Here is a 17787-nt window from a genome sequence, read left to right as displayed (position 1 = left end):
CATATGCCACACTTAACAAGACCCCTACAGTACTAATGGCCACTGATGCAGAAAAAGCATTCGATCGAATCAATTGGACATTTTTAAAAGAGACGTTAGAGGTGATGAGATTTGGATCAAAAATGATAACACGTATATTTCAATTATACACCCAACCCAACGCCAAAGTAAAAGCAAACGGGATGCTATCTGCGCCCTTTAATATTCAAAATGGGACACGACAGGGGTGCCCCCTGTCCCCAATTTTATTTATCCTCTCCATAGAAGTATTGGCAGCACACATCAGACTCAATGGAAGAATCAGCGGCATTAACATAGGACCACACAATTTTAAAATTGCACTATACGCGGATGACATGTTATTTACCCTTACAAACCCTCATGATTCTGTAACAGAAACTCTAAGAGAAATAGATAATTTCGGAAAGTATTCAGGGTTCCTAGTTAATACTCAGAAATCAGAGATAATGAATGTCTCCATGACATCACAAGAGTTTCAAGCTATAGCTACTACCTGTCCCTTAAAAATACAAAAAAATCTCTCAAGTACTTAGAAATACAACTCTCCTTCACCATGTCACAACTGTTTGACGACAACTATCTTACCTTATTACGTAATACTCAAAGAGATTTACACACATGGGCAGCAAAACCACTTACATGGTGGGGACGCATACAAAGTATTAAAATGACGACGTTACCCAGAATCTTATATCTTATCCAGACTCTTCCTATCCCCATACCTATATGGTACATGCCCCAGTTGCAAAAGCACATCAACTCCTTTATCTGGAACAAAAGTAAACCCAGAATCAACAAAGGAAATATGTATAAGAGACCGGAACATGGGGGCCTAGGGTTGCCCCATATAGTGGATTATCATGATGCAGTCACTTTACAGCGGATTCTAGATTGGCATAGATCTAGGGAAACAAAAGCTTGGGTTGCAATAGACTCTCACATTCTGAGGGTCCCAGAGGTAGGAGCACTTTGCTGGGTCCAAAAAGAGTTAAGACCTCCCCAATGCACAGATTTACCCATACATAAGCACACATTTGATACTTGGGACAGCATTCTCACACAAAAGAAACACATCTCGGGGATACGGTCCCCCTTATTTCCCATCCCACTAAACGCGGAGCTAGTAGGGGGTTTAGATAAAGGTAGACAGAGGTTATCAGAGTGGGGGTATACAACGCCATTGAAGAAGTTTGTACAAAATGGGAAACTAGATGACAGAGAAAACCTGACAACAATTGCAGAGGGCAGATACACTAACTGGCTGAAATACCCACAGTTGACACATTTTATACACACATCCCCATATAAACAAGAGTTTTTAAGAGACTTAACACCTTATGAAACGTTATGCTCCAGCTCTGAAGAAATTAGGCATACACTTTCCATCTCCAAGAGACTCATACAATCAGAACACGCTATATCCCTGCCTACATTCACATCTAAGTGGCAAGAAGAATTAGAACACAATTTGACAGAGGTAGATTGGTCGAGAATATTTAAGAGCACCAAGAAAATATCAACCTCCCCCCAGTTATTGGAATTGAATTTTAAGGTACTTATGAGATGGTACCTTACCCCCGCGAGGTCACACTCTATCTACCCACATGTTAGTGATAGATGTTGGAGGGGATGTGAGGAGCGAGGAAGTTATCTCCACATGTGGTGGAATTGCAAAAAACTGAATAAATTTTGGTCAGAGATAGAAAGGCATTACCAGCAAGTACTAACAAGCGATTTTATTCTGACACCGAACCTGGCACTTTTAAATGACACTACAAACATCACATGCACACTCAGACGTACCCTGTTGCAGTTGGGAGTGACAGGTGCTAAGGCACTGATTGCTTTAAACTGGAAAAAACAGATTCACCCAACAATCTCCGCTTGGAAAGAAAGAGTAGCTGATATATTAGTGCTGGAAGAATATGGCTATTTAAGAAGAAATAAATTAAATTTCCTAGTGGAAGTCAGATTTATGTGGGATGAAATGCTAGCAGGATATAACAGACTTACAAATTAGCACACTTAAATAAGCATTAAAATTGCAGAATTAACACCTTTATATAAAAGTAGGACCCAGACACACAACGCAACACAATCCCTTTGTTCTGCTTTGTGACAACGGCGGTATCTGGAAGCATGGAGGGAGAGAGACCTGGGATTTAAGACCTGAGACTTACAAACTTTAAAGACTCTTAACATAGATGTTTATGGGAGAGTGGTTATGCCAGATGTCCTGGAGAGAATGGCAGATGTAGTTCCCTTGTTAGGAGGGGACTTTCCTTTTTTCGTTTGCAGTTCCTTCTCTATTTGTATAATGTTATTCAGTTAAGGTAAAACTTTAACAACAAAACACAACCGCGCTACCTAATTTAACCAAGAAATGGTACGCCAACGGACTTATAATTGTGAGACAACTCAATTGAAATGTACCTATATACAGTATTTCTTTATTATGCGTTGTTTAATTGTGAATACGATTTGACAATAAAGCTTTTGAAAACTAAAAAAAAAAAAAAAAAAAAAAAAAAAGTAAGTTGCTGGAATTACTCCTCCTTTGGGAATGGTTCAACAGGATAAGATTCAATGCAAAGTACAGTACCTCTGTTTTTACTGGCTTGTAATACCTGCTTTTCGCCATATAGGTTAGTGGAGTTCATGTTCCCTTTTCCGTCAGCATGTTGATGTGTTTTAAGCCTTAAGCCTGGGGACTGAATTAGTGGAAGCACAGGCAGAGAAACAGCAGATGACAGAGTGATTGAGAGAAGAGGACCTTCAAAGTGGGATACTGGCACACTGGGTAGACTGCATAAAGATGGACAAGACACAGACCTCACAAAGGCCGCGGGAGGTTGAACCAATCTCTGTGCAGCACAGATTGCAACAGGTACAGTGATTCTCTTTCTGGGAGTGTTTGGGGTTATATCATGACAGATAACCATCATGCAGAAACTCCAGCAAACTACATATCCTTTAAAGGAATAGTAAACCCAACATTTTTCTTTCATGATCCGGATAGAACATACAATTTTAAAACACTTTCCAATTTACTTCTATTATCAAATTTGCTTCATTCTTTTGTTATCCATTGCTGAAGGAACATCATTGCACTACTGGCAGGAAGCTGAACACATCTAGTTAGCCAATCAAACGAGACAAATATCTGCAGGCACCAATTAGCAGCAGCTCCCAGTGGTGTATGATATGTGCATATTCTTTTTCAACAAGGAATACTAAGAGAACGAAGCCCATTTGAAAATAGAAGTGAATTTAAAAGTGTCTTAAAATGACATGTTCTATCTCAATCATGCAAGTTTAATTTTGACTTTCCTATCCCTTTAATATGTAGATTAAGTTGTCTATACTCTAGCTTTTAATGTTTAAATTACTAGTTGTGGAATATTCAACTTCTGCAACCTAGCCCACACAGCCACCAAACTGCCTAGTTGGAGCTTCTCTGGGTGTGGATGCCAAACTGAATTCTGCTGCAAGCATGTCTGGAGTCACCAGAAGAAACCATTGAAGTTCTTGAGCCAGAGTCTGTAGAAGAAGGGACCAGGGTTGTCTCAGTCAATAAGAAATTACTGTTAGAAAAGTTGCCTTTTCCTGCTGGAGTCTGCAATGTAACCTTGAAATGAAAAGGATTGAATGGAACACAAAACAGATGCAAAAATGCATCTACTCCCATTGAGGGGAGGGAAAGAGGCTGAAAGAGTGGGGCACTTGGTAACTGCATCTGTATGCCATCAGGTCCACATCTGGACATCCCCATCTGTAGAGGATTTGACTTAGGAGATGAACATTAATTCTCCCTTCAGTCTGTTGGAGAGGACTGTGACTGATATAATCTGCTTCACAGTTCCATATATCTGAAAGATAGTATGTTGTCAAATATGATAAATTATTTTGTGCCCACAGAAAGATTGGATCTATTTCTCAAAGAACTAGATGACTGTGAGTACCACCCTGTAGCTTTAGAAAGCTTGAGAAAGGGGCAGGAGCCCCAAAACGTTGCTCTAATAAACAGGTTATCCTTGACTTTGGAGTGCTACCTTCTTTGCTTTGTTTTGCTTGTAGCTTTACTACTCTACCCGTGCTAATCTAGCGCTGGACTACATTCACTACATATCAACCACTGTTTTCTTAGAGGGGAATACATTAGTCTAGCAGGGTCAATTCTCCAGCGCCTCATCTTTCTCACTACCAGTGTAGCTTTACATAAGACATTGCTGTCCCGTTGTCTGTTGCAAGTTTCACTGCCTTCCATTAAAAATGACAAAGAGCCATGTAAATGAATCTAGCTTTCAAAACATTGGAAGGTAGAACAACAGACTGATGATCCCAGACACCTTGCATTATCTGATCCTCAAAAACTGTTCCCCAGCCCAGATGACTTGAATTTGTCTTTACAATGACCCACTCTGGATACAAGAGTGGAAGTCCCTTGGACAGATTCATCCACCTTTGCAAAAGATGTTTCATAGGCTGGGGAACTGGAATTTTTTTAAGACAGATTTTTATCCCTTCTCTATTTTTGCAGAAAGAAATTCTGAAAAGTACACATATGCTAGCTTGCCCATTTAACAACATGAATGGCGGTGGTCATTTTTCCAACCAAGCAGTATCAACTGCAATTGTATGTGGAAGAGCGAGTGTGGAAGAGTCGGGTGTGAAGGAACTGTCTGTAGGCAGAGAAACCATTCATTCGCTGGTATTGAATTGAACAGCAAGGATTGAGTTTGTACAAGATTACTTTTATCTGTATGTATCATCCCACAGTGAGAACTGAGGACAGAAAAGGCTGTCATCTTGATGAATGCTTGCTTAAAACTGGGAGCAATTAGAATTTCGACCATGTAGTGAAGGATAAATATTCCATGTTGAGAACAGACAAAATTAGTAATAGAAGTTTGGTAAACACCCTTGGAGCAGTGGCTATCCATAAAGGGTAGTGCAACACATTTGTAATGCTGATTTTGGATGGCAAAGTGAAGGAATTGTCTGTGAATTTTTGCAATTGGAACATGAAAATAGGCATCCATGTGTTCAAATCCAGGACCAATACTTTTTTCAACAAGAAAAGGGCGAAAATAAAATCCTTGCAATGTTCTCCCGAAATAAGTTACTGAGTGTCTCAAAACAGTTTGCTCACAAATTGCTGCATCGATAATCTTTTGAAAAAGAGAGGCCACATAATGAAGATGAGACGGAACCACAGAGTTGCTATTTGGAATGCCCCTTTGTCTGTAATTGATCTTGTCCAGGCATCTGCAAAGTGGGTGAGCCGACCTTCAACTGGGAATGCCTGGACAGGCTGGGGAACTGAATGACCATACCATCATTAGGGGGTCGATTTATTAAAGCTTCAACTGAATTCACTTGAATCTCGCGTCATATTCAACGCAAATTGAATCTGCCGTAATTAACAAAGCATCAACATTGTCAAATGTTGAAATGTGTGACGTAATGTATGCTTCCGCAATATCAATTTGACGCAGATCGATGCTTGCGTCATTCCAGATGTTTCGAATTCACATTCGACTATTTGACCCTCTTCCCAATTTATCAAACATTCAACAGGTATGCTTGCGTCTTTTCCGCCGCAGCATACCTATCGTTCAAACCGCCACCCTTGAGGCCGCGAATGCCATAGAAATCAATAGGAGTCTGAAAACCCAGAAAGGTTATGTTAGATGCTGCAAGAGAATGAAGCTTATTACATATTTATGTAAATTAGAAAGTTGATTACAATTGTATACTCTTTCTAAATCACACAGACAACAAAGACGCATGTTCAGTATCTAAATAATATGTTAAATAATATTATAATCACATGTAATTTCAAGGGACAGATTCATTTCAAAAGTAGCTTTAATGACAGGTAATGTCTGTCTGGCAGCAGGATTAGTAGATATAGGGCTACAAATGAAATAAATACATTACATACTATAGCTAACTTCCTTTTTTTGATCAATCTAATTTCACCATGTTTAATGCATGTAATACAAGTCCCACTGCATTTCGCACTAAATTTGAAGCAATACTTCGCACCAAATTGGACGCAATACTCAAACTCCTAAACAACCCAAAAACTAGTGAAATGTTCCACCACTTTTGATTGGGAAATGCATAATCACATGATTTATGACATCAGCCAATCTGATTTAAATAAACATTAAATACTATCACTAACAAATCAAATCGCTCGATACTTGTGTCATTTGATCACTCATCAGAACTTGTAAGTGCCATTTGTTACATTGTGTATTATACTTTGAACGTATGTATATGTGAAATTAGTTTTAACGTTAAACATTGATGATGACATTAGGACACACAGTGTAATATTTTTGACAATGATTTTAAAAATCGATTGATGTTTGATTCAATATAATCTTAAAATGATAGCTCAAAGGGATAGTCCACCTAACATTAAACTGTCATGAATCAGATACAGCAGAAATTCAAATCACCTCTTTACTGTCATGATATTTTCAGTGCTTTTCTTCCTTCTCTTGAATTTTATTTTCATTAAGAAATGTCATCTTATATGCCAGCCCATTTTATAACACCTGTGTAGGGGTGGTGTTTAAAACAAGACTGCAATCAGGATGGGTTACACAGGTGCAGAGAGAAAACTGGCCCAGCTCATTGCAAATAAATACATATGATACCCTGATTACATGTTATATTCACATATTATTCTATGTTTAAAATAATAATATATTTACACTATATACATATAGTGGTATAAATAAACACAGCGATATGAAATACAACATTTTTTAGAACAAAATAAAATTTAGGGACATGTAAATATGTTTGGAAAAGATTCTAACATAACAGATATACAGATAATATATATATATATATATATATATATATATATATATATATATATATATATATATATATATATATATATATATATATACATACACACAAGTATGTGCAAAGATAAATGTACAAATGCTAGCATTAATAATCATTTAAAAAAAGAAAAAAACATGAGATAGTCATATCATGATTTCTAGAAATACAAATACACATTAATTTATGTGAAAATATCATATATCAAATTTTTTGTATAACAAATAAAACAATGAGATATTATTGTTTGTTCAGGTATAAATCTAGCTATTTCTTGGACATTAACAGATGGAAAATAAAAGATTAGCTTTAGAGAAATGTGCTTGTTCATGGACAGTAATGATATGGTATAAATAAAGTTGGAAAAAACAGAATATCCGCGATATCGATGACTCTTATTTATCAACAGTCCGATGCTCATCGCTCTGTACTTGACGCACATGTTTTTTGACAGACTTTTTAATAAATAAGGCGAGCGTATTGACTCCAGCGAATGCACCAAGATTGACGCTTTGATAAATCTAGGACTTAACATGGGAACTGGAGGGAACTCTACCACATCCTCTCTTTTAAATTGAGACTGAGTCTCCCAGAACCTGAAAAAGTGCTGACTTATGTGTTTGTGTAATGGAGTTTATAAAATCAGACAAGGCATGAAAGTCTATTGCAGCAAGGTACTCTGTGTCCTAAACTCTGGATAAAGGTTAAAGGTGTTCATTCTTTGTAAATCATGTTTACTGTACATTTGCTAAACAATGCACATTGCTCTACACCCTGAACTATCTATCCACTTGGCACTTGTTGTATAATTAAGTCACATAGAGAATCAGACTCATGGTCCATCAGCCAATGCAACATTTTGTCAGTAGATTCTTGTGTGAACTTAACCAATGCACAAAAGCTGTCTGTCTGGACTGTGACACATGAATATTAAAATAAAAAACAAGAGATTTGAATCAGCAAATGTTGCTGTAGTTTAGTCTAAAAAACTGCTATCTTCATTGAAAATGTTTAATAATTTCCACAAGTAATGTTCTAAAAACCAAACCATCATACTGTATATTTTCAAAATGTGTAGTTCACTGGATCACAACCAAGCCTGAAATTCTATGACTTAAAAATGAACATTTATCACTGAACTCTTCTATAACATTTATATACATATACACATAAGCACACCTGTGTGTGTTTTTCTAAATATGTCTGTTTACTTTTATTTATTTTTCTTATTTCATTGACTGCAGAGACTATTTTAAACATATAATTGTTAAGCACATTTGGAGATACAGTTATCAACTGGGTTGAAACCAAGGTTTTATCATATTGCCTTACGTCTTCATTATGGTTAAAATTGAAACAATGCAATAAGTAAAACAGTTTTCAGATAATACTTACAGGTTTTACAATGGTATTCCGACTAATTACACTGCATGATGTGTCCAGCTTAAATGCATCTCTCACTTCATCAGGACAATCATAGACAGCCCATTCCTCTGCGCTTAAAGGTAAAACATCGACTGATCCTTTACGCTTCGGTTTCTCTTTAATCATAATAGGCTGCATTTAGAATATAAGAATATGAGTAGAATTTACACTGGGTCGCTATATATTAAGTATTACTATGTTTTTTGTTTTAATACTTCTTAACAAATAAAGTAAAAGTATATGATATGTAAAAAAAGCACATAAATATTAATAAAATACAATAAAATGAGATGAGGCTTTAATATTATAATACTCTAATTACTGTTAACTTTGTTAAGGTTGAGAAAAAAAAATTGTTTAAAAAAACTAATTTAAAAACATATGGCATTCCTAAGATCTATATCTATATCCATGTTCTATTTTATATAAAAACAGATAAACAAATGATCCTCAAAATGAACAAGACACAAGAAGGCACATTGGGGCCGAATTATCAACCTCCGAAAGGCTCGCCGCTGCTCCATAACATGTCCGTCTGCTCTGAGGCGGAGGACAGAAATCAACCCGATCGAATACGGGTTGATTGACACCCTCTGCTAGCAACCGATTGGCCGCAAATCTGCAGGGGGCAGTATTGCACAAGCAGTTCTGGTGAACTGCTTGTGCAATGATAAATGCCGACAGTGTATGCTGTCGGCATTTATCGATGTGCAGTGGGCATGATACGCTACATTGTATCATGTCCTCTCGCACTTTGATAAATATGCCCCATTGAGTTTAGCTAAAGGTATTGTGCAGATTTAGAGCAGAAATAAATTAATCCCAAAATGATTATAACATCTTCCTTTCACCATTATTTGTTTTACCTTGTGATTTTTATAGTGACATTTTGCCTAGAGCATCTTATTTTCAGTAGTTTATCTTTTTATTTACATTACATGTATGGGGTCCATGGGATATACAACATTTAATAAATAAGTGTTGCATAAAAAAGTGGAAAATTTGCATTTTTTTTAGCAAAATAATAAACTATACTGGCTTTGTCTGTAAAAGATGCAGGAGACTTTTTTATAATATAATCTATAGCACAATCATGTAAATAATCAATAGGAAGGGTTGCCTGACCTGGAAATGGATAAGACCAGAAGGATTCTCATGAATGAAATAAATAAATAAACTGAGAGCATGTTTCCAGCAAGCTAGTGAAGTAAATAAAAGCACAGATAAATATCTCCTGATTCAGTATAAACCAAATTAATAGGAACAAAAAAAATCCTGAAAATAAAATGTGGAAGAAAAGGGCATGTAGTGGAGAGAGATTGAAAAATACACACACACACACACACACACTGTATATACAGTATCTCACAAAAGTGAGGACACCTCTCACATTTTTGTAAATATTTTATTATTTATTTTCAAGTGACAACACTAAAGAAATGACACTTTGCTACAATGTAAAGTAGTGAGTGTACAACCTGTATAACAGTGTACATTTGCTGTCCCCTCAAAATAACTCAACACACAGACATTAATGTCTAAACCGTTGGCAACAAAACAGAGTACACCCCTAAGTGGAAATGTCTAAATTGGGCCCAATAAGCCATTTTCCCTCCCCAGTGTCATGTGACTCGTTAGTGTTACAAGGTCTCAGGTGTGAATGGGGAGCAGGTGTGTTAAATTTAGTGTTATCGCTCTTACACTCTCTCATACTGGTCACTGGAAGTTCAATTTGGCACCTCATGGCAAAGAACTCTCTGAGGATCTGAAAAAAAGAATTGCTGCTCTACATAAAGATGGCCTAGGGTATAGGAAGATTGCCAAGACCCTGAAACTGAGCTGCAGCATGGTGGGCAAGACCATACAGCGGTTTTATGGAACAGGCTCCACTCAGAACAGGCTTCGCCATGGTCGACCAAAGAAGTTGAGTGCACATGCTCAGCATCACATCCAGAGGTTGTCTTTGGGAAATAGACGTATGAGTGCTGCCAGTATTGCTGCAGAGTTTGAAGGGGTGGAGGTTCAGCCTGTCAGTGCTCAGACCATACGCTGCACAATGCATCAAATTGTTCTGCATGGCTGTTGTCCCAGAAGGAAACCTCTTCTAAAGATGATGCACAAGAAAGCCTGCAAACAGTTTGCTGAAGACAAGCAGACTAAGGACATGGATTAATGAAACCATGTCCTGTGGTCCGATGAGACCAAGATAAACTTATTTGGTTCAGATGGTGTCAAGCGTGTGTGGCGGCATCCAGGTGAGGAGTACAAAGACAAGTGTGTCTTGCCTACAGTCAAGCATGGTGATGGGAGTGTTATGGTCTGGGCATGGGAGTGTCATGGTCTGGGCCTGCATGAGTGCTGCCGGCACTGGGGAGCTACAGTTCATTGAGGGAACCATGAATGCCAATATGTACTGTGACATATTGAAGCAGAGCATGATCCCCTCCCTTTGGAGACTTGGCCTCAGGGCAGTATTCCAACATAATAACAACCCCAAACACACCTCCAAGACGACGACTGCCTTGCTAAAATAGCTGAGGATAAAGGTGATGGACTGGCCAAGCATGTCTCCAGACCTAAACCCTATTGAGCATCTGTGGGGCATCCTCAAATGGAAGGTGGGGGAGCACAAGGTCTCTAACACCCACCAGCTCCGTGATGTCGTCATGGAGGAGTGGAAGAGGACTCTAGTGGCAACCTGTGAAGCTCTGGTGAACTCCATGCCCAAGAGGGTTAAGGCAGTACTCGAAAATATTGGTGGCCACACAAAATATTGACACTTTGAGCCCAATTTGGACACTTCCACTTAGGGGTGTACTCACTTCTGTTGCCAACGGTTTAGACAATAATGGCTGTGTGTTGAGTTATTTTGAGGGGACAGCAAATTTACACTGTTATACAGGCTGTTAACTCACTACTTTACATTCTAGCAAATAAATAAATATCTCTACATATATCTGATGGTATTTTTGTAAAATATATATCTGTACCTATATAAACACATGATTATATATAGGTATAGATATATACAGATATATATATATATATATATATATATACAGGAATATATTTTATAAATACATAGAAAATATTCTGCACAGTAAATATATAGTTAAACACTTTATTAAATATGAATATTGCATAAATATGTTTTTACATGTTTACATCTGCTTAATGGCAAAGGGCTTCAATGCACTTACTGTATATATATATATATGGCTTATGTGTGTACATATGTATTTATGTGTTTATATGAGTATATATGCCTGTAAATACATATACACACATATAAACACAAATACATGTATATACATATATACATATATATATATATATATATATATATATATATATATATATATATATATATATATATATATATATAAATAAAAATACAGGTAGCCCTCAGTTTACCCCGGGTTTAGGTTCCAGAAGGAATGGTTGTAAATCGAAACCGTTGTAAATTGAAACCCAGATTATAATGTAAGTCATTGGGAAGTGAGGGAGTTAGGTTCCAGGCCCCTCTCAAAATTGTCATAAGTAACATCTAATACATTATTTTTAAAGCTTTGAACTGAAGACTTTAAAAGCTAAACAGCATTATAAACCTAATAATATTGATTGTATCATCATCAAACTAAGTTTAATGAAACAAAAACATTTGCTAAACATCACCTAATAAAATAATTACACAATAGATTGTATCATCATCAAACTATGTTTAATGAACAAAAACGTTTTTATACTTGCATTTTTCTGCAAACATTTCTCTGCATTGTTAGCATGTTAGATAATATTGGGTCTGCCCCTATTCTATGCATTTCAATCTGCAGTGATTAAAAGGCAGTTAGGCACCCTCACCTCAAGCAGCTGGACAGGAAGATAAAAGGGAAGTGGCTGCTAGATCTTGTTGCTCGATAGGTCTGGTCTGCTCTGTGTACACAGATCAATTTCAGTCTGCTAAGCTTGCATTACTTTGCTGCAACACAAGCGGACAGCTCCACCTATTAGCTATTTTAATTAGTGCACTGCTTTCCAATGCTTTTCAATAGCAGTCACATGACTGAAAAAAAAAAGGTTGTTATTCTGAAATGGCGCAAATTGAATCTGCGTAAACCGAGGGCCACATATATATATAAATTTTTTTGATCGTTATTAAAAGTTATATTTTAATGATTGGGGTCCCTACCTCCCCATACTCACTATAAGCGAGTGCTGCTATAGGTGCTTCTTTTCCATTTATATTCACTCATGACTTTTGGCACTCAGCACCCTCCATAAACTTCCTTTGTGGACTAATATAGGATACTTGTCTTACACACACTCTACTTTTTCCCATAGCTTCCACCAGATACCTGAAGTATTACGGCATTGAGTGACTTCCTAGGAGGAATGGGGTAAAGTGGATCAGAAGTAGCAGCTAGTAGAGTATCTGTACAGCTGTACAGACGAGCCCATGGAGGAAGGGGAGCCACCTACGAATGAACCGTGTTATAACCGGGATGATTGTTAAGGGAGAGGTCACTCCTTAAAGGACTAGTAAATACAGTAGATTTGCTTATTCAACAAATGCATAATAAAAAGACAATGCAATAACACTTGCGGGTAGATTTACTAAGCCGCGCATGCTGCATCCTCCGACAATCGTTTCAGGCTCACCTGAAACGGAAGTTAAGAAGCAGCGGTCGTAAGATACGATCGGAATTATTGAAGGCCCCTGCTAGCAGCTGGTGAGCAGGGGGCGGCATTGCACAACCATTTCATTAGAAACGTTTGTGCAATGATAAATGCCAACAGTGTATGGTGTCGGAATTTAGCGAGGTCGAGCGGACATGATTCACTATAGCGAATCATGTCCGCTCGACCTATGTTAAATCTTTTTCTTAAGGGTCTATTTATCAAACCCCCCTGCATCGCTAATATTTATCAAACCGCCCTGCATCGCTAAATGCCAAAAGCATACGCTGTCAGCATTTAACATTGCACAAGCTTTTCACAAGAAATGCTTGTGCAATGCCGCCCCCTGCACATTCGTGGCCAATCGGACGCTAGCAGGGGTGTCAATCATCACAATTGTATCTGATCGGGATGATTGCAGTCCGCCTAAAAGGTGGTGGACGAGTTAAGGAGCAGCAGTCTTATGACCGCTGCTTCTTAACTACAGTTTCCGGCGATCCGGAAACTTTGCAGGGAGATAGCAGCATCCACTGCTTGGTAAATCTCCCCTTAGTCTGAACTTCAATTAAGTAGAAGATTTTTTCTGACAAATTTCAAAGTTATTTCCACTCCCCCTGTACCATGTGACAGCCATCAGCCAATCACAAATGCATATACGTATATTCTGTGAATTCTTGCACATGCGCAGTAGCAGCTGGTAAATCAAAAAGTGTAAATATAAAAACTGTGCACATTTTGTTAAATGGAAGTAAATTGGAAAGTTGTTTAAAATAATATGCTCTGGATTGGATGCCCTGAGGTTCCGGTGGAGGAGGAGCATAGCAAGTGCTGCTGAGCTCCAGCTCCTGTCCTACAGCTGCTGGCGGTTACCCTCGTGCCATATCCCAGATACTGGGATAGCTCTATGGATTGCCTGAATCAACGCTTCTGGAACCATTACAGCGTTCATACAACTCGCTGTTAAAGCATGTTAAGCCAAGTTTAAAGGATAAGAGGAAGTAAAAGAAGCCCCACTGAAAAACATGGAATAATTTTACATATACCTGAACATTCGTAAATAAAGAAAAGCCTTATCTGAAAATCAAACTTCTCCCTGTAAACAGCCGCTAGCTAGACTGCTGGTGAAGGGAGAAAACTGCTTACCAGGATAAAAATTTATTTCCCCCTGAAAGAAGCAGGACCTTTCAGCTCCCCCCAATAGGTTGACTGAGTGTTTAAAAAACTGGACTTTACAAACGGCTCGTACGGTTACTAACTGTGGCTCCCCTTGAGGCTCTTACCCGGGGGATTGCGGAGGCTCACCCCCCCGTGCTGCTGAGGACTGTACCCGCGAACGGCTTGTGACCCTCGCTCTTAGTGGCGACAAGTAAATCGTGCCCCCTCCGGGTGACGGGGACTGACAGGAGGCGAGAGGCGGATCGCCGGTGTGAAGGAGCGAAGAGCCGTTTGACTCCAGCGGGGAGAGGCAGGCTTCTGACAGGATTTGCGGTGGGTCTATGGATGTGGCTGATGCAAGCTGAACAGGTTGGGACTCCCCCTGCTGTGTAGTGCTAAAGCTTGCTGGTCTCCGGTGCCGGTACCTCTCGCGAGGCTCTTCTGGCGAGAACGCAGGCACCTCTCTAAAGCTCCCCCCTCTCCCACCGGTGCTGCGAGAGAGGGGTTGGGAGGCTGGTTCTTCAAGAGCGGGGGGCGCAAACAGCGGACTGCACCAACACAGAAGGAAAGCATCAGCTGGCCCTCTTTCTCCTCTCCCACCGTTGTTGCGTGAGAGGAGTAGAGGTTATCAGGGATTACACTAAACCGCCTAGCTGGAACAACTGCAGCGAGAAACAGTCTCTCCTTGAGTGGGCTGCCTGCCAATCCCGCAAGAAGAGTTGACGCTCCCTGCAACTGACTTGAGGGAGACAGAAGTTGAAGAGGGGTGAGTCTGGCAATCCTATAAACTTTTCAGCTGATTAACATTCAGGGGGGAGCAGTATAAACGTCCACTCTGCTAAAATTCAATACGGGAGAAAATAACCTTTCCCATAAAGGCTAGAACATTTTTTCTTAGAAAAATCAGGAAAATAATGCTGGGAAGAAGTACTTTAAAAATACCTACGTGAATATTTGTACATTTATCAGCAATTTTTATTTGTACAAAGAAGAGAACATTAAGTGGCCTACAACATAGGGTTCTTTTTCCCCTTCCTGCTATTCAGGACTGAAAGGATACTGAATGCAACATTGTAGTCTGCTGGTCTACCTGTATAAATCATAAATGTTTGTATGACACAGTTTAGATTTATTGTTAAATTACTAAGAGGTATAGAAACACTGCATAAAGTCTAGAATAGCTAACTGCTGCTGTTTTTTTTCTCTGTGAGTCAAGGTAGTAATGCATTGACTAACAGGCGCCATTGCTGGAGTCTCTCATTTTTTTTCTTTTCTTTTTTCCTACTTTTTTTTTTTTTTTTTTTTCTTTGTCAACTCCTCTCTCATTTATGGCTCCCTTTCCTTCCACCTTAGGTGGGCCCTTCTCCCACTATTAAAAGAATAACACTATAAACCTATAACTGTCTAATCAAGAAGGGGACTGAGAGCTGAAGAGGGGGAGGAAAAATAGTCTCTTATTTGAGTAAGTTAACTACACATACAAATACAGTTCTTTAAAGGTCAGAAGAGGCAAATCAATTGGAAAACCTAAGGGAAGTTAAAGAAAGGGTATAAAAGGGGTAGGGAAAGTTGGATTATTAATCCTAAACCGCTGTTTCCCCCCATAGGATTTAAGGAGAATATACACACTAAAATCACAAAATCCCTCACTTATAACACATGAACTTTCTAGTTGCTTTTTGTCCAATTTATTCTTTTTTCCTTTTTTTCTTTCACAATATAAAGTGAACAATTGGGTAGGTCACAACCCATCTAACTTTTTCACAAACACTGAATTCTCCCTTTTTCCTCACGAAAACACTTCACAAACCCACTCCTATCTCCCTCACTCCCTCCCCCCTTTTTTTTTTTTTTCTCCACTCCCTCACAAAAAATCACGCAACACATTTTAATAAATTAAAAAGTGCACATGGACAAATTTTTGCATGGTCACCCCAAAACACCTCCTTTAACTATGGCGGGTAGACAAAGAGAGAAAAAGAATAAACCTCTTCCTGAAACTTTGACAGAATCACAACTACCAATGATAAATCCTCCATCCACGATGGAAACTATTGATATTCAAACACTTGTTAACAGCATTTTTTCAGCCCTAAACCCTAAATTTGAATCATTGAGAGATGAAATAAAACAGGATATAGCGTCCTTATCCAACAAAGTTAAACAATTTGCATATAGAATTTCTGAAGTTGAACAAAGAATATCAGATCTTGAAGACCAGACTATATCTTATAAATCTACACTTGATTCTACAAGCAGTTTAGTATTAAAAATGCAAAGTAAAATTGAAGATCTGGAGGATAGGTCGAGGAGAAACAACCTAAGGGTTATTGGGGTCCCAGAGGGAAGAAAATTTGAAGACCTAGCAAATTTTATGTCAAATATTCTACCCCGGTTACTCCAAATTCCTGAATCTCATCCCCAGATCACTGTTGAAAGGGCGCACAGAATAGGGACCTTTAATTCAAGCAGAGCGAATACAAGACCTAGACCTATTATAGCAAGAATTTTAAATTTTCAGCATAAGGTCACTATGCTTCAAGCGTACCGTAAACACCAGCCCATATTTATAGATGGGGTAAAAATCCTCATGTTCCAAGACTACTCAGCAGAAACAGCTGCAAAAAGAAAAGAACTCGCCCCATATTGTACAAAATTTATAAAACAAGGGGCCTGGGCTACACTACTATACCCTGCAAAACTGAAAATAGCGATAGAAGGTCATACTCATATCTTTGAATCAGCACAGGAAGCTGAAAAATTTTATGTTGATACATACCCAGCACCAGAATAGAGTAGAGGGAAAGTAAATTGGAGTTCGTCTCCTACTCCTTTCTTCTCTCTTTTCTTTTTTTTTTTTTTTTTTCCCTCTTCGTTTTTTGTTCTTATTTTAATAAAGATGGATTCATTTAACCTCAGGGGTCGCAGAGGGAGTGGGGTTATACTTCCTCTATGTACTTGGCTTTATGGGGTACAAGGGTTACTAAGGTTTTCATTTTTCTTGTGTTATGGTTTTGTGTTTTTTTTTTTTTTTTCTCCCTTCCCTTCCTCCTCTTAGCCGCTTTTTCCTCCCCTTTTTAATGTTGCCTAGATGGATATAAGGAATACTTTTAAACTGGTATCTTGGAATATAGGTGGCTTAACATCCCCTATAAAGAGAAAAATAGTGCTATCCCACCTTAAAAAAAATAACACAGATATTGCCTTCTTGCAAGAAACCCACCTAAAACCTGAAGAAGTGCTTAAACTTAAAACTACATGGGTTAAAGAAGTATTATTTTCATCCACAACCAAAAGGAAAAGTGGAGTAGCAATGCTTTTAGGGAAGAAGCTTGATTATGAAGTTATACACACTGAGACAGACAGAGAGGGAAGGTATCTGATTGTCAAAATTAAAATAATGAAAATAATGTACACACTTTGTAATGTTTACGCTCCTAATGTTTTCTGTCTCCCGTTCTGGGAAAACTTACAAAACAAACTCTTGCTTCTTACGGAGGGATACTTGATCTTGGGGGGGGACTTCAACATGGCACCTAAATATCCACTTGATAGATTAAGACAGAACTCCACTTCTCGAAAAACAAAGAGATAATTTAGAATCAAAGTTATTCATTAAATTAACTAAAAATTTGAAGA

General features: G+C 38.3%; 1 protein-coding gene across 1 annotated transcript in view; it reads right to left on the bottom strand.

Moving 5' to 3' along the window:
• The window catches only part of LOC128640465 (cilia- and flagella-associated protein 46-like), a 638812-nt gene that overhangs the window by 247104 nt on the left and 373921 nt on the right, over positions 1-17787 (bottom strand). Inside the window, exon 37 of the mRNA XM_053692944.1 lies at positions 8287-8448. Within this exon, the coding sequence (XP_053548919.1) occupies positions 8287-8448 (162 nt within the window). The remainder of the gene's footprint in view (positions 1-8286; positions 8449-17787) is intronic.

Source organism: Bombina bombina, chromosome 9 (assembly GCF_027579735.1).
Source record: "Bombina bombina isolate aBomBom1 chromosome 9, aBomBom1.pri, whole genome shotgun sequence".
NCBI lineage: Eukaryota > Metazoa > Chordata > Amphibia > Anura > Bombinatoridae > Bombina > Bombina bombina.
The sequence above is the reverse complement of the archived record's forward strand: the minus strand, read 5'-3'. Positions and strand labels throughout refer to the sequence as shown.